Source organism: Bufo bufo, chromosome 10, assembly GCF_905171765.1.
Source record: "Bufo bufo chromosome 10, aBufBuf1.1, whole genome shotgun sequence".
Lineage (NCBI taxonomy): Eukaryota > Metazoa > Chordata > Amphibia > Anura > Bufonidae > Bufo > Bufo bufo.
In genome coordinates this window covers 52445682-52467761 of record NC_053398.1, presented here as the reverse complement: position 1 = coordinate 52467761, position 22080 = coordinate 52445682, and the positions used below count along the sequence as shown (strand labels likewise).

The 22080-nt window shown below is 44.9% G+C and overlaps 1 protein-coding gene across 1 annotated transcript; it reads right to left on the bottom strand.

Annotated features, from left to right (window-relative positions):
- Window positions 1-10283: 10283 nt before the first annotated feature.
- On the bottom strand, window positions 10284-13513 carry LOC120980036 (protein kinase C delta type-like). The gene is made up of 9 exons (XM_040408903.1): window positions 13375-13513; window positions 13089-13177; window positions 12777-12947; window positions 12556-12647; window positions 12229-12430; window positions 11915-12106; window positions 10969-11097; window positions 10747-10875; window positions 10284-10517 (listed from the first exon to the last, which is right to left on the bottom strand). Exons 1-9 carry the CDS (start codon window positions 13511-13513, stop codon window positions 10284-10286), a joined length of 1377 nt encoding a protein of 458 aa, XP_040264837.1.
- Window positions 13514-22080: the final 8567 nt, after the last annotated feature.

The window sequence follows — 22080 nt, the reverse complement described above, 5'->3', positions numbered from 1 at the left end:
GACCCTGTTACCCCATCCGACCAATTCTGGTCTACGGAGGAATCCTCTTCCCGCCTTGCGGATGGTTTTAAGAGGGGTAAATCAGCCTGTAAAAGGCGATTTTCTACCGATCCCACTCCTAAAAAGTTACAAAAAAACACAGGATAAATGGGATCAGGAAAAATCTAGAGCTTTTTCAAAAAGCACAGTTACCACTGCTAAAGCAGTTAATATTGCACCCTCTGTCCCTGAGGTTGAAGTCACGAAGCGGGCATCTAAGGCTTTAAGAGTTAAGCCGGACTCATTTAACTCTTCCCCTCCTGAATCCTCTAGTGAAGAAGATAATTCTTATAAGAGTGATATAATATCTCTATATGAAGACATTTCTGATGAGGAAGAGACAAACCTGGAAGAAGGAAATCTTTCTTCATCCGTTATTTTGGATGGATCATGGGTACCTTTCTTTGACCCTGGAATGATTAAGCATCCCAGGTCAGGAGAATGGGTACCATTACCCCAGGTGTCTAAATTTGTGTCTTCTTGGCTCAAAAAGCCACTAGATAATTCAGCAAGAAACAAACTACGAGCTGAATGCCCTAACCCACTCTCCCACATAAAATTTCAGATACGCCTGAAATTGATCCAGCTTTGGTAAAATATTTGTCAAAATCGGGAAAAAATCCCAAAAAAGGAGTAGATCGTTCCTTTAGGACGATCCAAGATAGATTACTAGACATGGTTGGTCCTTTGACAAAAATATTAGATTTGACCGAACAGGCTTCCACTTCAGACAAACCTGTGGATTTATCAGTCCTAAAAGGATGGTCACAAAGGGCAATATGTCTATTAGGTAATATAAATGCGACCATATGCACTGAAAGAAAGAGGTCTTGTAACGGGGTTCCGAAGGTGCACTCGGTCCCCCATTGCCCGCAGAACTGTTGCTTAGCTTTGGGAATGAGGATCTGTGTTTGACCTCATTCCCAGGGTGGCTTTACTAGCTGGGTGGCTCCCTGCTCCTAGTCTGCCTTGAGCGCCGAGCTGATCACTCGGTGCTTGACTGGTTGGTCTGTCGGTCATGTGACGCTGGCCACGTCACATGACCCTCACTCCCCACTATAAATACAGGCAGCCTGCTGGCCACAGGTTGCCTGTTAATTTAGGTTCCACCTGTGATTTGGTCTTTCCTGGCGTACTTACCTCCTGCTGAATTCCTGACGATCCTCTGCTGACTCTTTGGTACTTCACGTCTCTCCTGGTATTTGTGACCCTGGCTTCTCCTGACAATTCTCTGCTTGCTCCATTTGTACTTTGTAGCTTTCCTGGTATTGACTCGGTCCGTTCACGTCCTGTTGTTTGTCTGTTTGTCATCCCTGCACTTATTCCAAGTTAGGGATTGCCGTCCAGTTGTCCCCTGTCCTTAGGACTCGCGAGGCAAGTAGGCAGGGCCAGGGGTAAGGGTGGAGCGCAGTGGTCACTTCCCTCCCCCCTGTGTGTGTGTGTACGCGACCGTTACAGGTCTATTCTTATGAGGTTAGACCCACAATTGACGCACCTTGCCACGGTGCATAATGACCCGGATAATAATCCATCCTCCGATGGGTTACTCTTCGGTGATTATTTTATTAAAGATATTAACATTTTTATGTGGCTATTTTCATCACTTGATAAGGCCCAGACTTGTTTAAAAAGAGTCTTCCAAGGGCGTGTTTTTGGAAGGGCTGGGAGATGAAAGGGCCGGTTTCCCAGCCGAGGATCCCACGACAGACAATTCTTTAAAGGCCCCTCCCCACAACAAGAATATACTAATTACCCATCCACCTCCTACAATACCACTCCATTCTTCCCTACAAGAGGAAGACCATGGCGTGCGAGAGGAAATAGAGGATTCCCGAGATCAAGACCCTCTGCAGGTAAGAAATCTCTTTCCATTTTCTTCCCACATTCCCTTAGGAGGTCGGATAAAAATTTTATTCACGTCTGGGCTATGGTTTCAACAGACGCATGGATATTAAACACCGTAAGAGGCTACCAAATAGACTTTGGCTACAAACCAATTCAAACTCAGTTACCACATCCGATCACATTTTCCCAGACAAATCAAAATCTGATACATTTAGAAATCAAGGAACTATGTTCCAAAGGCGCTTTAATAGAAATACCCGTACAATCTCCGGGTTTTTTGAGCAATCTCTTCTTAGTGAAAAAGAGGGATGGAGGTCACAGACCTATAATCAATCTGAAAACCCTCAACAATTATGTCGTCTATAGACATTTCAAAATGGAGGGTATCCATTTACTGAGAGTCCTACTCCTACAAGAAGATTGGTTCACAAAAATTGATCTGAAAGACTACCTATCTCACGGTGCCTATGCATCCGATGTCTCAACCTTACCTCCAGTTTCTATGGAAGGGTCACAAATATCAATTCACCAGCCTACCATTAGGATTGTCTTCCGCTCCTTGGTGTTCACAAAACTATTAAAACCAGTGGTGGCAATCCTTCGGACAAGGGGTGTACGCCTCATCATTTATTTAGACAATATTCTTATCATGGCTCAATCTCTTTCACTAATTCACCTTCATATCCATTGGGCACTAACTCTTTTTACCAATTTGGGATTTCTAGTCAACTACGAAAAATCTAAATTAATTCCATCAAAACAGGTGGAATTTTTGGGCTTCCTGGTAGATACTCAATCTGCTACTCTGAGTCTTCCATCCAGGAAATTGAAGACTATCAGGAAAGAAATCCGATCTGTCCTCAACAAGAATTTAGTATCTCTGAGGACAATAGCACGGATTGTAGGCCTACTCTCAGCCTCAATCCAAGCAATTTTTCCTGCTCCCTTACATTACAGGGCTCTCCAACGTTTAAAGACACAACATTTAAGGGAAGGATTAGGTTACTCGGACGAAGTAATCCTAACCCCGGACACCAGGGAGGAGTTAATTTGGTGGCTACAACATATCCAAGACTGGAATGGGAAAACTATATTCAATTCTGTCCCAGATATAATTATCGAGTCGGACGCCAGTCTACTGGGTTGGGGTGCTCGGTGTGGCTCCCTTTCCACAGGAGGGAAATGGTCCGAAAAAGAGTCTTCCCTTCATATCAACTGTTTAGAACTTTTGGCAGGCTCTTTTGCCCTCAAGAGTTTTACGAAACAAATATCCCATTGTTGTGTCCTTCTTCGGATGGACAATATAGCGGCGGTACAATACATCAACCGCTTGGGAGGAACCAGATCAGAGACGTTAGCCAACATTGCCAAATTTTTTGGGCATTTCTGCCTAGACAAACATATCACTCTGAAGGCAGAATACCTTCCGGGCTTATCCAATACCATTGCAGATTGGAATTCCCGATTTCTCACAGATTCCAGCGATTGGAGATTAGATCCCAACATCTTTCATCAGATCGATTCACTTTGGGGTCCAATGTACCTGGATCTTTTTGCCTCTCGACTCAATCGTCAACTTCCTCGTTTTTTCAGTTGGTGTCCCGATCCGGAATCGTTAGGAACAGACGCTCTATCTCAGATATGGCCCGAGAAGAGGTTATATGCTTTCCCTCCTTTCAATCTCATCCTGAGGATTCTTCTTCTAACCATGTCACAACAATCAACTCTGGTTCTGATAACCCCACTCTGGACAACTCAAACATGGTTTCCCCAGATACTGGCAATGACGATAGATTACCCACGCATCCTTCCCATTCATTCCTCGATCCTTCTAAATCCAGCAGGACAACAACATCCGTTAATTCTATCGAACCATCTATCCCTAGTAGCCTGGTTAATTTCCGGTCGTCAGGAATTGATTTTGAAATTTCACGATCAGCTAACGACATTCTTTCTGACGCCTGGGCTCCAGGCACCCGATCTTCTTACAGGTCAGCCTGGAAGATTTGGTCTAATTGGTGCAGTCAACGGTCATTGGATCCCGTATGTGCACCTTTAAATCAGATTATAAATTTCCTGTCTGATTCTTTTGACGCAGGAAAAGCATATAGAACGATTAACGTTTACCGATTGGCCATTTCCTTTTATCATTCCCTGTCACGAGGGTGTCAAGAGCCACGTCTGACTCCGTTATATCCGGGGTCAGGAAGTCGCAGCGGGTGGCTGCGCGCTCTATGTATAAAGATAGTGCTGCTTCTTAATGGTAGCTTTCTGGGTTTGCCTTGCAACCCTTTTTGGCTCACTCAGGGATCCGTAGCTTCTTCTCCTCAGCTGTTTCTTGTCCAGCACTCCCAACCTCCTTATATTCCCCTCTCCCACTTCTCTGGTTGCCAGATATAGAGCTTCCTGCCTGGACTTCTATACTGACCCACTGGAGCTGAGTAGCTGTGATCCCTGGTTGTTGTTCCAGAACGTTACCCTCCGGATCCCTGTTGGGCTTTTGTTGTCTGTTGTTGTAGCCCACCTGGGATTATATGTTTTGTCTGTTTTGTCTGTCCTCTCCTTGGTGTTTTCCTTTAGTGTCAGTGGTGCGGACTAGTGATCCCACCGCCCTGTTCACTACGTAGGGCTCATCTTAGGGAAAGCCAGGGTTTAGGCACGTGATCGGCTTACGGGTGAGGAACCCGTCTAGCGACGTCAGGGCAGTCAGGTGCCAGCCTCAAGGTGAGTCAGGGGTCACCACCTTTCCCTCTCCCTTGGACAGGGCCTTCCCATTTCCCTCCCTTCGTGTGACGCCGGTCATGACATTCCCCTATCCAAACTCTACCAGTAGGCAAACACCCTTTAGTTTGCAAACTCATGAAGGGTATTAGATTTCGAAGACCTCCTATGCCCAAATATAATTCTACTTGGGAGGTAAATTTGGTTTTCAATTTGTTCCTAAATTGGGAGGATAATGATCTTCTTCCGTTGAAATTGTTGTCATTTAAACTAACCATGTTATTATGCCTTGTTTCATTTAAACGAGTATCAGATGTAAAATCTTTGGATATATCCCATAGACAGTTTCTACCACAAGGCGTCCAATTCTCTATTGTACGTCGTACAAAAACCAATATCTCATCGGTTTTCTACCCTGCGTTCCCTTTACAAGAAAAACTTTGTGTAGTTAGGTGTTTACAATCCTATGAACTAAAAACTTTACCACTCAGGAATCCATCGGTATCTCAACTCCTTATTTCTTATTGCAAACCTCACCTACCAGTGTCATCAGCAACCCTGGCTAGATGGGTATCTCAAACCATGTCTTTAGCTGGAGTTGATACCTCACTCTTTGGAGCACATTCCTCTAGAGGAGCTATGTCTACTAAAGTTAGACAAGCTGGAGGATCTCTATCAGACATCTTAAAAGCAGCTAATTGGTCTTCCGAATCAACTTTTAAAAACTTTTATTTCAGACCTGAAGCACATGTTTCCATTGTATTATTTAATAACCAGTAACAATGTTGTGATATTATGTTTTACATTCATATCTAAAATTAAGCTTTGAACTTGCATAATGGAGTCTCCTGTCTTGAATTAAAATTGAAGATTTTCCTAGTTTCAACAAAGGAAAATATAGATTTTATGAAAGACAGGAGACGAACATTATCCCACCCTATTGACCCAACCCTTATTATCTACATTTCTCTTTCCTTTCAGTTTAATACACAGATTATATTCAAGATGGTTCGATTCTTGGTGGATCATCAAATCCAGATTTAATTTCCAACGACTGTATTTATAATGGATGTTTATCGTACCAAGTTCCAGTTATCCTTCATCACATCATCAAGAAAGAAAGACGTTTTTATGTGGGGCTAAACCTTATATAACCTTTGTTGGCTGTTCATTGGATATTCCTAGAGGCTCATTTACATATTTATAAAAAATGTTCTATGTTTACATTGTTAACTATTTTGCTGCTGGGAGTAAAAAAAGAAAGATATAAGCATAATGTTCGTCTCCTGTCTTTCATAAAATCTATATTTTCCTTCGTTGAAACTAGGAAAATCTTCAATTGGACGCTCTCAATTATTGTATTTGCTAAAAAAACTAAAGAAACATCATTCTATTATAAACATACATGAAATGTTTTGGATTTACAAAACTCGGTGACGTCTGCCCACCCCAATTGATGGCATTGCATTGCCATCTGCCTCCACCTGTACCATCTGCCCCCATTCCGTGCTAGATTTGACCCACTACACACGTGCAATAATATGCAACCTATTTAATGCCCTATGCAAAGTACTTCGGTCACACCCACAATTTCCATCAACCATAAACCCTAGCCATCACTAGCCAACTCCCCAACACATAAACTAGCAATAATCAGTGCCCTTTAAAATATCCGAGCAAATAATCACACTCCTGGGCTCGTCAACACTTGTAGTCTATAGGCCCACTATCACTGCCATATTTGCTCCACAACACACATGCAATAATTGTGCCCCTATTGAATGACCAAACCAACGTGCGTATAACTTCACGCACAGAATTTCCTACATCCATACCGCTGAACCATCTGACCAAACACAACCCCCCTCGCCATTTTTACAATCGGACACCTATTACATGACCGCACCAAAATTTCTGAAATAACCACACGCACACAAAACCCCAAGCACAACATCTGCAACACTGCTATTGAATATGACCACTGACATCTTTCAGACCCTTGCTCAGTAAACAAAACCAACCACCATGCCATTGCACTCACACCACTTCGCTGATGTCTGCAAAAACACCCCCATGCAAGTGCCATTATATGCCCACATGATAGATAGAAAGATTGTATGAAAATGTAAAGAACGAAAGAAAGAAAAATAGAGAGAGACAGAGAAACAGAAGTTTCATGTCCATACCTGTTGGTGAACTTGGGCTTCCAAGATGGCCGCAGGGTTTGCAGGGGGAGGAGAAAAGCAGGGGGAGGTTTAATTCATTCTGAGCATGCTCAAATATGAAAATTATATGTAAACGGATCCGCTTCAGACGGAGCCATCACAGACGGATCCGTCTCCATTGACTTCAATTGTTAGTTCAGACGGATCCGTTTGGCTGCGCTTCGTCATGCGGACACCAAAACGCTGCAAGCAGCGTTTTGGTGTCCGCCTCCAGAGCGGAATGGAGGCGGAACGGAGCCAAACTGATGCATTCTGAATGGATCCTTATCCATTCAGAATGCATTGGGGCTGAACTGATCCGTTTAGGGCCGCTTGTGAGAGCCCTGAAACGGATCTCACAAGCGGACCCAGAAATGCCAGTGTGAAAGTAGCCTTAGCTGGCTGTACTGTACATTTAAACCCTTCCACAGTGCAGTGCAGCTAGAGTGTAATAAGAGTACAAATGAACAGGATATACCGTATTGCAAAAACATATAAATGCAGTTCAGCAATATAAAACAGTATAAGTACACACAATAGCATACATTGCCGTGCAAGTTAACCCTCCAAAGTGCAATAAAGTAGGGAGTTGATGGCTTTCCATAGTAGCAATAAGGGCAAGTGTCCACAAATGTCCACTGCCCATAGTCCATTTCCAGGAGCTTGGCAGAAGGAAATTGTTACGAAGCAGATGTGCTGCGTAACTTAAACAAATTTGGCTCGGGGCCCTTTCCTTGGGTCTTTAGGGAGAGGTTGGTGGCCCCCTCATATTCACTCTTTAACCCTTGTACAGGGATCTAGACTTCACTGCAGTGGATCCATCAGGCCACTACTGCAGCATCCTGCTCCATGAGTCGCATTATACTGCAAAGTGCCAAAAATATGTTTATCATGTATGCATTTACTGTATATTTTCTATAAGCACATGGTAATCACAGGCCGTGTTTTTAGCCACCACTAGATTTGGCTGGTGTCAGCCTGTATATAAGAGAGGGCAAAACATTCTAGAGTCGATCTATTCCAGTTAGTCTGTTGTAGCCTACTCCAGCCTAGGTCTAGGAGAAGGAAGCATATGTGAATCTGACAGGCCAGCTCTTCCTGGACCTTGTACCAATCAGGATACAGCCAGAACATCTCCAGAAAGCGAGCACGATGCAAGAGAGGTGTAGAGAAAGAGCTGTAGAGGTGATCAGTCTTAAAAATACCTTTATGGACTCGAAGGCACCTGTGTTCAGGAGAAGCCTTCAGTGCCTGAGCACATGCCACAAAGTTTGGACCACCTGTGTAGATTTCCATATTGCGAGGTGGATGAGTGGATTAGCAACCTGTTCAAATAATGTAGCAGAAGGTTGGGAGATATTGCTTATGGTAACGTATTACACCACACACTGGGATGCTAAAGTACAAGTCAACTAGCAAAGTGCAGAGTAGGAAAGTTTGCTTCAACAATTTTAATGAGACACCTTTTGGCCTGTGATTACCTGTGCAGCTGTGAAAACTGTAACATCTGAGGATACTGGATTTCTGTGTAACATCAGCCGGTCCATTGCAAGTATGACCTGTCCTGAACTGTTTGCATTTTAATTCTTTAGTAAAGAAACCTGTTAGGCTGGTGGTCTGAGTCCACCGCTGTCCTGCTGTCCCTTTGTGTATTGGGTCTAGTATTTTGGGAACTTCCTTTCAGCACTGCTAGAGTTAATCCTTCCCTTTTTCTCCCTTGTGCCAGCCATGCCCCCAGTAGATACCCCCATAGTGTCCCCATGAGGTGCCAGTAATGTCCCCAGTAGATGCCCTTATAGTGTCCCCCATGATGTGCCAATAATGCTCCCATAGTGTCCCCCATGATGTGCCAGTAGATGCCTCCATAGTGTCCCCCATGATGTGCCAGTAATGCCCTCATAATGTCCCCCATCATGTGCCAGTAATTCCCCCAATTGATGCCCCCATAGCACGCCACATAAAAGAAAAAAAAACAGTAATACTTACCTCCATGCTGGTAGCGATGCAGGCCTCTTCCGGCCTGTGTCCCGCGTAGTACAAATCTCGGCTCAGGCGGACGCGATGATGTCATCGCTCCACCTGCGCCAGCCTCTTATTGGCTGCAAGCCTAGTGCCTACAGCCTATCAGAGGAGCAGGAAAGGGAGACGCCTCTCCGTTGCTCTGCTGCATCTCCCCCTCACCTGCTGCTGCCACTGCCAAGCTCCGGATCGGGATTCAGCCAGCAACACGGTTCTCCGATCCGGCTGTAATTTTAAAAACCGGATCTGGAGAACGGAAGCGAACCGGCTGAATCCCATGCCTGGGTCTAGCACTCTGGGAACTTCCTTTCAGCACTGCTAGAGTTAATCCTTCCCTTTTGCTCCCTGTCCAGCTGATGACTAAGGAGCTGATCAGCCTTCCAATTTAGCTGGGCTTTGGATCCACCCTCTTGCCTGAGTTTTGAGGTTTTCTAGTCTCTAGTAACCAGTGAAGGTGTAATCTTTTATATGACTACCTGTACACTGTACTTTGACTGTTTACAGACCAGGGCAGACAGAACAGGGATCAGGCAGAGGTTAGGTGGCGAAGCTTATCTAACCTAAACATTTGTTTTTGTCTGCCGGTTTCTGAAAGTTTTTACGCTTTTTATTTAATGCTCTGATTTTAATGCTTCATCATGGGCTATAAAACGGACAGACTGAGCATAAACATCAGCTAAAAAACCCCAGATGGTTTTCCAATTCATTTTACTATAAGTACACAGTTCATCATGCCATGTATTGACATGGATATCAAGAAATGGCTTGAATATGTGGGCAGGGAGTCTGGGCCTTACAGCCTGTTTTAGACTCTTGGCAAACAAGACAGATTTGTAGCAGATATTTTCTATGCAGCTTCTATACTGAACGTCAGTAACAGAATACAGTTCAACGCATGCAACTGGGGAGTACCACCTAAAAAAGACAACATCCAATGAAAGTGCCTTCAGATTTCCCCCAATTACAGGATAAATAGCAATCCATAGTACATAGATGGCTCTTGCCCTAATATGCATGTTGGACTTGTTGGATAAAACATAAATAATCTACAACCACGTGATGGTGAATGGTACTGTTTATTGGTGGTAGATGTCCTTTTCTGTCCCTCTGTACCACTAGTGGATGGTGTGATCTCCACTGAGGGCAAAGTCTAACAAGTCGCCATTTTCTTGTCGATGTTATGATCCATTGGCACGCAGGAAAGGAAAAACCCCCTGTGGAGGAAACCTCTAGGGAACCATGGCCTAAGGACCACCCTTCCCTTGGGCACAAGAGGCAACTTGTCGACTAGAAGCGCTGGCGGTCAAGTCATTGACTCTTGGAAGAATCTTCATTGACTCCATAGCTTCTTGGCTGCATGCTAGACTGCAGGTCACAGCCCTCAGGTTACTTCTAGTGGCAGCTGGAAATGAAGCTGAGGAGCAAGGACTGGTGTGGCACAGTACCGATGAGTAGTCAAGAGAGCAGATAGAGGTCAGAGTTTGGAATCTGAGGCTCATACAAGGACAGCAAGTGTTGGTTGGTTTTTCTGCTGTTTATGATGTCAGCAAGAGGCTCTGCTGGAACATGATGTTTTTCAGACACTGATCTACTGGGGACATCTGTATACAGAGTGGAGCTCTTTACTTCCAGTTTTTCATCTTCCTCCAGATTCTGTGGATGGTCTCTCTCACAAATCTGCCAAACGTTCTACCAAGAAAAAATTTAAAACAGGTTGGAAATGAAATGAAATAGCCTTGCAAAATAGTAACCACCTTCAAGTTTGCTCTGTCCACCCATGAGCAGACTATAAGCCAGTGAATGGAATCCACACTGCACAGATTCACAGGAAATCTCCAATAATCTCCGTCTGTATTCCCCTCTTAGCTACAATGACTCACCTGCGTGGTCGTATGAAAGGTTCTTTAATTGGCTTTACGACCTGCCAGATCTCATTGGCAAATGTGAATCCACAGAACAGTTGTTGATCTCTTTCAGCCATTGGTGACTTATTGGCTTCGGTGGAGGACAGGATGTCATCGATTTTTGTCAATGTCATCACTGGTGGCTATGGAGAGAAGATACCAAAAGCGGTGTTGATAAAGAAGGAACATAATGAAACTGTACTACTAGCCACATCTTCTCTGGATCATTTACTTACTGGTCCTAGTTGGAATGGTGGACGAGCTCCTGCTCCCTCTATATCTGTCCAGTTGATTTCCATGAAAAACGGATGTTCCCTGATGTTATCTACCACTACCTGGCGACTCTCTGGTGACTTGTTTAAGAGCTGGAAAAATGTAGAATAAAGATTCATTCCATCACACGTTGCAATGCTATCCCTGATTTTCAATGTCCTCATTTTCATAATATTTAGCCGCTGTATTACTGCTATGTGTCTGTAACGGTCACGTCCACACACACACAGGGGGGAGGGTAGTGACCACTGCGCTCCACCCTCACCCCTGGCCCTGCCTACTTGCCTCACGAGTCCTGATGACAAGGGACAACTGGACGGCAATCCCTAACTTAGGATATGTGCAGGGAAGACAGACAAGACAAAATACGGAACATGAACGGACCGGGTCAGAACCAAGAGAGCTACGCAGTACAACGGATTAAGCAAAGAATGGTCAGGAGAAGCCGGGGTCAAATACCAGGAGAGTAGCGAAGTACAAGAGAAGTCCTAAGAGAGTAGTCAGGTGGGAGCCGAGGTCACAATACCAGGATGTATGCGCAGTACAGGAGGAGCAGGCAGAGGATCATCAGGGAACAGGATCAGGTAAATATTCAGTAGTCCAACAAATAGCCAGGAACCTAGAAATTAACAGGCAACCTGTAGCCAGCAGGCTGCCTGTATTTATAGTGGGGAGTGAGGGTCATGTGACGTGGCCAGCATCACATGACCGACAGACCAACCAGTCGAGCACCGAGTGATCAGCTCGGCGCTCAAGACAGACTAGGAGCAGGGAGCCACCCAGCTAGTAAAGCCGCCCTGGGAATGAGGTCAAACACAGAACCTCATTCCAAAAGCTAAGCAACAGTTCTGCGGGCAATGGGGGACCGAGTGCACCTTCGGAACCCCGTGACAGTGTCTTTCTACTCACCCCCACTATAAGGTCTCTGGCTTGGGGATTGAGTCCTTTTGGGTAGGTGGGAACATCATTGATCAGTGACTTTTCGATAGTTCCAGGAAGTATACCGGCATAGAATGGATATTTGCCAGTAGCCATCTCATATATCATCACACCAGCTGAGAACCAGTCCACTGCCGTGTTGTAGGGCTTCCGTAGAAGAATCTGTGAAAACATCCAGCAGACAATAAGAATTAGAACATCGTCCAGGCCAGCAGAAGTCATGGAGCTGTCCAGCCCTGTAGAAAGAAACAGCTCAGTAGCATGTGCAGTCGATGATTCCTCACCTCAGGAGCCATGTATCTAAGAGTTCCGGCATATTCTAAGATCTTCTTATCCCCAAAGATGTTCATCACGGCAAGACCAAAATCGGCGATCTTCAAGTGACCGGCGCTGTCCATTAAGATATTGGCTGGTTTTATGTCCCTGTGTATGATGCCTCTGGTGTGGAGAAACTGCAGCCCACAGATAATCTCAACTGTCATAAATCTGATGGCACAAAGAAAAAATATCAACATTTTACCCATTAAACTACCAGACTAATAATGACACAAAGCTGCATGTTCCTGACAGCAATCGTCAGCTTTATCTAATATATCCATGTTCTGTCTTACCTGGTGACTGGAACAGTAAATGGGGCGTTGGCTCTCATGAGGCCACTTAGGTCTCTTCCGCTAAGAAACTCCATGATGAAGAAGGCATAGTCCTATGATAAAAGACAGAAAATATGATCCAGGTTTCTAAAATATTATAGTAAAGGTCCTGCAGCCTCCTCAGTTGGGGTCGGGTAGAGCTAATCCACTGATCAAGCCTTGATAATGGATCAGACTCTTACCTTGGTCTGGAAGGTGGCATAAGCATGGGTAAACAATGGACTCTTCCCAGTCACCTCCAGGACCTGTCGCTCAATCAGGACATTGTCTTTAAAGTCCTGAAGCAGGACCCTCTTCTTCACCAGCTTCACTGCCAGTTGTTGTTGGCAGGCGGGATGTGTGGCCAGCATGACCTGTAGGAGACAGAGCATTAGAACTGGAAGAAAGGCCTGTCCTGCCATGAGACCTGATGAGAAGACATGAGGCTAGAGTGATATTACTGCGACTCACATGACACACATGAGGAAGTGATCCCAAGAATTCCTAATACTCACTTTACCATAACCACCCTCTCCAAGGATTTTATGGAAGGTGAAGCTTTCCAGTCCAGTCACAAGGATGGGGGCGTCTGCTGGGATTGTCCCTGGTGGAGACAGGAGAGATACCGTAAGATTTAATATTTCTATATTTTTGCCATTACAATACAATGTAACTACATTAGGGGGTAGCAAAGAAAGGAATTCATAATCTCGGTCATAATTAGGGTTCTCCAAAAGTGGAGAATCCCATGATTCGTACATTAAGGGGTATTGGCTCTAGGAAACTTAGATCTGCACTCACCTGACAGCTGTTCCATGTCAGTATTGTAGGACGTGCTGGGTCTGTCATCAGCTTTTCCCCCCTTCTCTTCTCCCCTCTTCCTCTTTCTCTGGATACTCTCCTGTATAGGGCTTCCAGGTCTTTTTGAAGCCTTGATCATTTTTTCTTTGCCACCATCATTTGCCCTCTCAGGTGTTACTATTCTCCTTCTCTTATTTGGCGGCTGAACTCTCCTCTTTCTCTTCCTCTTCCTTTTCTTTGGAAGATTCCTGGAAGTCTCCATATTCAGCCCCTAGATGTTATGCTGGGCTGAGGAAGGTCCTGTCTGCCTTCAGCACGTTCCGGGGTGACTCTTGGAACGGCTTGGCTAACAGGCCTTCTTTTCTGGTCTTATATTTGAAAAAAAAATATTAATTTGCCAAGCACTAGCAAAAGTCGCCTTCACCAGTGAAACGATGAAGAAATATGGCTGCCATTCAGGTTGCAGAGTTCTTAACCTAACTGTTGCATGATGTCACAAAGGGCCCTGTGACATCACCATATTCTAAAGGTCACATGACATGACAGGGGGACCTGTGGCATCATCAGCCAGGCTGACAGGCCTGCATTTATCAGCAGCTATAAAGTTCCATGCTTTTCTGCTATTTACCTATTCTCTCTATCATTTTAATCCCATTAGAAACAATATATCACCAAAGTAAAAACTTTCCTTAATACAGTCACCTTAACAATGCAACACAAGACAATTCAAGTGTAGTCACGCTTCTTGTCAGGGGCAATGACACATTGTATCCTTTAGAATGCCTCGCAGCCATCCATTAGTCTTATGTCGTTTACGCAAACTGCGATATTGATGGCCTATCCGACTCTTATGCAAAAGTGCAGGGCCCTCCAGCTGGACCACCGGGTGGCTTTATTTACCCAGGAACAGCACCATACATACGGTTGTGGCTGTGTGTAGTACTGCAGATCAGTCCCATGCACATGAAAGAGATTGAGCTTTGTGAGCTACAGTATGTTACGCAACCAGAACCGAATTGATAGTGCTGTTCCTGGGTAAACAATGAAGGGGACACAGGGTCCCCTCTTTCAGTTGATTGGTGAAGACTACAAACAGATCAGATTTGAAATCTGCAGCATGTAAGTTAATGCTGCAGTTTTCCCCAGCGAATTTCACCCTTTGCAATGGAGAGGGAAAAGTCCTCTGGCTTTTCCATGGCAAAAGCGCCCACCATACACGTGGTTTTTGTTGCTCGTTTTGTTGCATTTTTTTTAGGCAGAACTGCCTGCTCCAATTTCTGGCAGGTGTGGATGTGAACGTACAATAAAAACAAAGTGGATGAGATTTCATCAAATCCACACACTGCAAAACAGATTTCCACCCAGAAGAGAACATAAGGTTCTCTGCAGATTTAATCCATATAGGATGATATCCGTGGCAAATACGTAGCAAAAGCTATCTGAAATCCATGAGACCCTGCCTCTCTACATATAGATTTGTTCTGGTGTTTTTTACTGTAAATAGCCATAGAAACAACTTGTGTTTTTTTATCTTTTCTAGGCAGTATGCTGTAGCCGGGTTTTGGGGTGGGCCCAATGCTACGCTGGGTCCTCCAAACACTGCCGAGGTGTCACCATATGTTGCTGCTGGTAAGGCATGGTGCACCCCAATGGGAAATAACTCCAGAGAGTCAATGTTTGCAGTAAACCAGTTTGGTTCTTTACTGAAGGAACTCAAGTACAAGTCAACACAGGCAAAGCACGGAACTGACTTCTTCGGTCTGAGGCTTGAGCTAGCTGTCCCTCCCTCTCTCTCTGTCATTCAGAAACCTGGCTCCCTGGCCAAAGGCTGGTGGCCCAGGGTTTTTGGCTCAGTCGTCCAGCCGGTTCTCTGGTCATAGGGCTGGTGACCCAGGATCTGTGGCAGAGTATCCCCGTCTCAGTGCCTTCTTTAGGTCACTCATATTCGGTCTGGCAGAGTCTCTCCTATTAAGCACCGGTCCCTATCTGCAGACAACTAGGGGTTCTGATCAGGACAGTATTTGTAATTAGGCACTCAAGGACACGTGCCTAGGGTGGGGCCATCAGGATGGGCGTTGTGAGAGAGTTAAACTTTTTTCTTTTCATTTTTTATAATAAATCCGAACTCCCTCTCAGGGAACCAGCTGTAGTGTGTCCCCTTGTCATACCCTATACAAAGCACCCTACCCTGTACTTTGCCCCTTAATCTGTACTGTGCTTTTTTTACCCTGTAATATGACCCACTATTATACCCTGCACTGAGCCACCTTATAGGTGGTACTGTGCTTCCCAACATGTATCTTTGCCCTCTTATACCCCGCATTTTGCCCCTTATCATACCCTGCACAGCACCCCAGTCATACCATGTACTTTGCCCCTTTATTATACACTGTACTCTGCACCCTAATCATATTCTTGTACTGTGCCACCTTAAACCCTAAACTGTGTCTCCTTATACCCTGTTATCCAGTCATTGTATGGCGGTGTTAGGCATTCATCGAATGGCAGTGTTATCCAGTCACAGTATGGTGGTATCATTCAGTCATGGTATGGAGATTCTGTCCAGTCATAGTATGGGGCTATGAGGATACAATGTTTGTTATCCACTCATGGTATGAGCTATTATACAGGGGTCTTATTTAGCCCTGAGCAAATGAGCCTTGGAGAACACAGTCCACACCACCGATTTCCAGGGCCCGGCTGTGCGCTATGTAACAATGAGTGGTGCTGGCACAATTATTAATGTAACCACATCCCCACTGATGTTCAGTGATAAACAACAGTTTTATCCTTGATCTTCTCCTCTGTTAACACTGATTACTTTATTATTACACTTCTATGAAAAGCAGCAAAACATGGTGGTAATTGTCAAGCGTAAAAGTACCTTTAACGGGAGCGTATACGACCAGGGCCTAGCTTAGCATGAGCTGTAAATGCAGCCCTGGCTTCTCTTCTTATAAACAGTTTCTAGCTATATTACAACCTTCTAGAGGTAAGGGTAAAATGGAGAAGCACAGCCGAAGCACAAACACTGTTGCAATTTCTGTTTATCATAAATTTGTATAGAGCTTTAATTCAAGGCTATGCAAATGCATAAGCAGTTTTCCAGTTTTCATAAACAAGTCTTTAGACATACACAACTGAGCTAAACCAGAAAATCAGAAAGTCAGTGTGTCAGTTGTTTTTTTTCCCCCTCCAAAACTTTTCATAGGTAAAAGTCAAAAAGCCTCTCAGTATTAGGCTACTTTCACACTGGCATTGCACAGATCCGTTTAAAACGGATCCGTTATAAGAATTTGACGGATACAAACGGTGACCTTTTTTGCGGATCCGTTTAAACGGATCCGCTTGTAAAACGGATCCATTCTTTGCATCTGCATCCGTTTTAGCATCCGCTCAGCGGATCACTTTTTTCTTGCAAATGTGTAAAAAGGTGTGCCTCACAAAAACCTCCCACTTTTAAAAAGTATAAAAGCAGGTACACCTCCATTCAGGCTCATTGTATTTTGGAAGCATGTTGCCTGCACACTTGCATCTCTGATTCAGGTTTCAAATTCTGAAATCGAGATGGAGCAGACGAGACCAGGAAAGAAGAAGACGTCTGTATTGGATACACCCTATAAGTTCCAAAAGGATGACCAGAGTTTTTTTTTCTGTACTTTATTTGGCGTTGCGTGCGAATCCCGAATTTTTTTTCAATTATATGCGCATGACGGTTGAGAGTTATGACCAGCTCCTGCAGCGCATTACATCGACCATTGAAATGCACGATACCCGATACAGAAGGGCCATTTTACCATCAGCGCGGCTAATGGTGACAATAAGGTAAAAGTTTATTTATTTTTAGATAGCGTTTTATATACACTGCTCAAAAAAATAAAGGGAACACTTAAACAACACAATGTAACTCCAAGTCAATCACACTTCTGTGAAATCAAACTGTCCACTTAGGAAACAACACTGAGTGACAATCAATTTCACATGCTGTTGTGCAAATGGGATAGACAACACGTGGAAATTATAGGCAATTAGCAAGACACCCCCAATAAAGGAGTGGTTCTGCAGGTGGTGACCACAGACCACTTCTCAGTTCCTATGCTTCCTGGCTGATGTTTTGGCCACTTTTAATGCTGGCGGTGCTTTCACTCTAGTGGTAGCATGAGACGGAGTCTACAACCCACACAAGTGGCTCAGGTAGTGCAGCTTATCCAGGGTGGCACATCAATGCGAGCTGTGGCAAGAAGGTTTGCTGTGTCTGTCAGCGTAGTGTCCAGAGCATGGAGGCGCTACCAGGAGACAGGCCAGTACATCAGGAGATGTGGAGGAGGCTGTAGGAGGGCAACAACCCAGCAGCAGGACCGCTACCTCCACCTTTGTGCAAGGAGGAACAGGAGGAGCACTGCCAGAGCCCTGCAAAATGACCTCCAGCAGGCCACAAATATGCATGTGTCTGCTCAAATGGTCAGAAACAGACTCCATGAGGGTGATATGAGGGCCCGACGTCCACAGGTGGGGGTTGTGCTTACAGCCCAACACCGTGCAGGACGTTTGGCATTTGCCAGAGAACACCAAGATTGGCAAATTCGCCACTGGCGCCCTGTGCTCTTCACAGATGAAAGCAGGTTCACACTGGGCACATGTGACAGACGTGACAGAGTCTGGAGACGCCGTGGAGAACGTTCTGCTGCCTGCAACATCCTCCAGCATGACCGGTTTGGCATTGGGTCAGTAATGGTGTGGGGTGGCATTTCTTTGGAGGGCCGCACAGCCCTCCATGTGCTCGCCAGATGTAGCCTGACTGCCATTAGGTACCGAGATGATATCCTCAGACCCCTTGTGAGACCATATGCTGGTGCGGTTGGCCCTGGGTTCCTCCTAATGCAAGACAATGCTAGACCTCATGTGGCTGGAGTGTGTCAGCAGTTCCTGCAAGACGAAGGCATTGATACTATGGACTGGCCCGCCCGTTCCCCAGACCTGAATCCAATTGAGCACATCTGGGACATCATGTCTCCTCTATCCACCAACGTCATGTTGCACCACAGACTGTCCAGGAGTTGGCAGATGCTTTAGTCCAGGTCTGGGAGTAGATCCCTCAGGAGACCGTCCGCCACCTCATCAGGAGCATGCACAGGCGTTGAAGCGAGGTCATACAGGTACGTGGAGGCCACACACACTACTGAGCCTCATTTTGACTTGTTTTAAGGACATTACATCAAAGTTAGATCAGCCTGTAGTGTGTTTTTCCACTTTAATTTTGAGTGTGACTCCAAATCCAGACCTCCATGGGTTGAAAAATTTGATTTCCATTTTTTTATTTTTGTGTGATTTTGTTGTCAGCACATTCAACTATGTAAAGAACAAAGAATTTCAGAAGAATATTTAGGATCTAGGATGTGTTATTTTTGTGTTTTTTTGAGCAGTGTATTATTAGTTCTTTTTATTAACCTATTTTTTTTGTTGTTTATAAGTAGGGTTGAGTGAACCCGAACTGTAAAGTTGGGGTTCGTACCGAACTTTAGGATTTTTGGACCCCGTATCCGAACCCGAACACTTCAGTAAAAGTTCGGTTTCGGGTTCGGTGTTCGGCGCTTTCTTGGTGCTTTTTGAAAGGCTGCAGAGCAACCAATCAACAAGCGGTTAACTGTCTGACCTTAGAAGCCATCACAGCCATGCCTACTAATGGCATGGCTGTGATTGGCCAGTGTAGCATGTGACCCAGCCTCTATATAAGCTGGAGTCACGTAGCACTGTACGTCACTCTGCTGTGTTTAGTGTAGGGAGAGGATGCTGCTGGTGATTTCAGGGAGAGAATAGGAGAGAGTCTTTGCTCAAAATCTGAATCTAACTCAGCGATCTACATACATCGTGTTTTGTGGGTGCAGGGCACAATTATTTTTCCTGCCCTGAGCCCATTGACCGAAAAAAAATAACTTTAATTAGTCAGTTAGGTGGGCGGCGGCGGTCATTTTATGCAAGCTCAGTGCCAGGAGCGTAGCTAAAAGCTCATGGGCCCTTGTGCAAGAGTTCAGCTTGGGCCCCCGTCCCTCAGTGCTTGTTGGCAAGGAACAGGGGAGCATGTAGCCTTCATGCTGCCTGAGGCAAACATTAAAAAGGCACCCCCTCATGCCAAATTCTTAACCTAACCACTTCCCTCCAGCCAGAGGTGTAAATTGACCAGTATGCACTTTCTATAATGCCAGTGTCTTATGTGGCACAAGGGTCTTTGGGCCCCCTCAGGCTCCTGGGCCCGGTAGCGACGGCTACCTCTGCACCCCCTATAGCTACGCCCCTGCTCAGTGCACAAGCACTGCATCTGTGCTTTTGGGACATTGAAAATCCCAATTTTTTGGGCAATATACAACATCTGGATTAGTCAGTGTGCTATTTAAGCTAGAAATACACCCATCATTTTCTGTGGTATTAAAAACACACTTTTTTGCCAAAAAACACTATTTTCAGGCCTTGCAGCTTTAGCACGTGTGAAATTACAGGCTTATATACTTCTGTCAAATTCAGTTATTAAACAAACACTCATTTTTTTTGTTGGCAGCCTTTGATGCAGATGTCATTGTGAGATACACCCTTAATACATTTGGGTTAGATTCAAAGATTTGAAATACCGCCATTTGGTGCACCAATATTTAATTCAGGCCTACTGTGGGTCAGGCCGTGTGAGATACACCCTGTATATACAGGGCTTATATTCTTTCATTAATAAAACACTCTTTTTGGGTCAAAATACACAATATTTCAGGCCTTGCAGCATAAGCACTTTTGAAATTCCTGGGTTATATACTGCTGCCATATTGAGATATTAAACAAACACCCGTTTGGGCAAAAAAAGTTTATTTAGCAGCCTTTGATGCAGATGTCATTGTGAGATACTCCCTTAATACATTTGGGTTAGATTCAGAGATTTGAAATACCGCCATTTGGTGCATCAATATTTATTCAGGCCTACTGTGGGTCAGGCCGTGCGAGATACACCCTGCATATATAGGGCTTATATTCTTTCAATAATAAAACACCCTTTTTGGGGCAAAATACACAATATTTCAGGCCTTGCAGCATAAGCACGTTTTAAATTCCTGGGTTATATACTGCTGCCATATTGAGATATTAAACAAACACCCGTTTGGGCAAAAAAAGTTTATTTGGCAGCCTTTGCTGCATATGTCATTGTGAGGTACACCCTTAATACATTTGGGTTAGATTCAGAGATTTGAAATACCGCCATTTGGTGCACCAATATTTAATTCAGGCCTTCTGTGGGTCAGGCCGTGTGAGATACACCCTGTATATACAGGGCTTATATTCTTTCATTAATAAAACACCCTTTTTGGGTCAAAATACACAATATTTCAGGCTTTGCAGCATAAGCACGTTTGAAATTCCTGGGTTATATACTGCTGAAATATTTTGAGTTATTAAACAAACACACGTTTGGGAAAAAAAAGTTTATTTGGCAGCCTTTGATGCAGATGTCATTGTGAGATACACCCTTAATACATTTGGGTTAGATTCAGAGATTTGAAATACCGCCATTTGGTGCACCAATATTTAATTCAGGCCTACTGTGGGTCAGGCCGTGTGAGATACACCCTGTATATACAGGGCTTATATTCTTTCATTAATAAAACACCCTTTTTGGGGCAAAATACACAATATTTCAGGCCTTGCAGCATAAGCACGTTTGAAATTCCTGGGTTTTATACTGCTGCCATATTGAGTTATTAAACAAACACACGTTTGGGAAAAAAAAGTTTATTTGGCAGCCTTTGATGCAGATGTCATTGTGAGATACACCCTTAATACATTTGGGTTAGATTCAGAGAATTGAAATACCGCTATTTGGTGCACTGTTGAGGAACGGTTGAGACGTATGCATATATGCATGCATGCCTGCAAACACGTGCGGGCATGTATGGTATATATGTGCATACATTAACCACAGCATCATGGGACGATGTGCGCAGATGTGCCCATGGTGATCCCCAGGGGCTCATGGTGGCCCCTGTGAGAAATATGTGCCCCCTGGGAGCTGGGCCCCCTTATAATGTAGGGGCTTGTGCCCCCTTATAATGTAGGGGCTTGTGCCCACTTATAATGTAGGGGCTTGTGCCCCCTTATAATGTAGGGGCTTGTGATGTAGGGGCTTGTGCCCCCTCTAGATATGTCTGTCCCTAATATTAATGTATACATGTGCCCCAAGCATTCACACCGATGCAATCTGGCTAATTGCATCAGAATGACCGGACAAGGGTCTGGTCATCCTGATGGATACAAAGAGCTCAGATTCAACAGAATCTGAGCCCTTTGTTGTAATTATCCCCAGCGCCGATGGAGATAATTACGCATGATAGAAGAAGGGGAGAAGCCTCTCCTCCTTCTATTATGCACATTCCGACAGTGCGATTACTATCGCACTGTCCGGAATGCTAGGTGCAGCAGGCGGGAGATCAAAGGCTTCTCCCGCCTGTATGCCAGAAGCGCGTCCCCGATGTGAGCACGTGGGCCGGCGCAGTGACGTCATATTGCTGCGCCGGCCCTCGTGGCTCGGATGGGCGCGCGCGCGCCCCCTGGTGGGCGGCGCGGGAGTGCGGGCCGCCAGGGATAAATATCCGGCGGCCCCGGCACTCGGTTGGTAGGATCTGGGCCCCCACCCTGAAGAGGAGCGCGTCCTGCGCTCCGGAAGAGTCAGGA

Coding starts and splice junctions, on each gene's coding strand:
- LOC120980036 (XM_040408903.1), bottom strand. CDS start 13,513: ATGATCAAGGCTTCAAAAAGACCTGGAAGCCCTATACAGGAGAGTATC. Junction 12,648..12,776: donor ATGCCACCTTCCAGACCAAG/GTAAGAGTCTGA, acceptor CTTTTATCATAG/GACTATGCCTTCTTCATCAT. Junction 10,518..10,746: donor CCAATGAGATCTGGCAGGTC/GTAAAGCCAATT, acceptor TTTTCTTGGTAG/AACGTTTGGCAGATTTGTGA.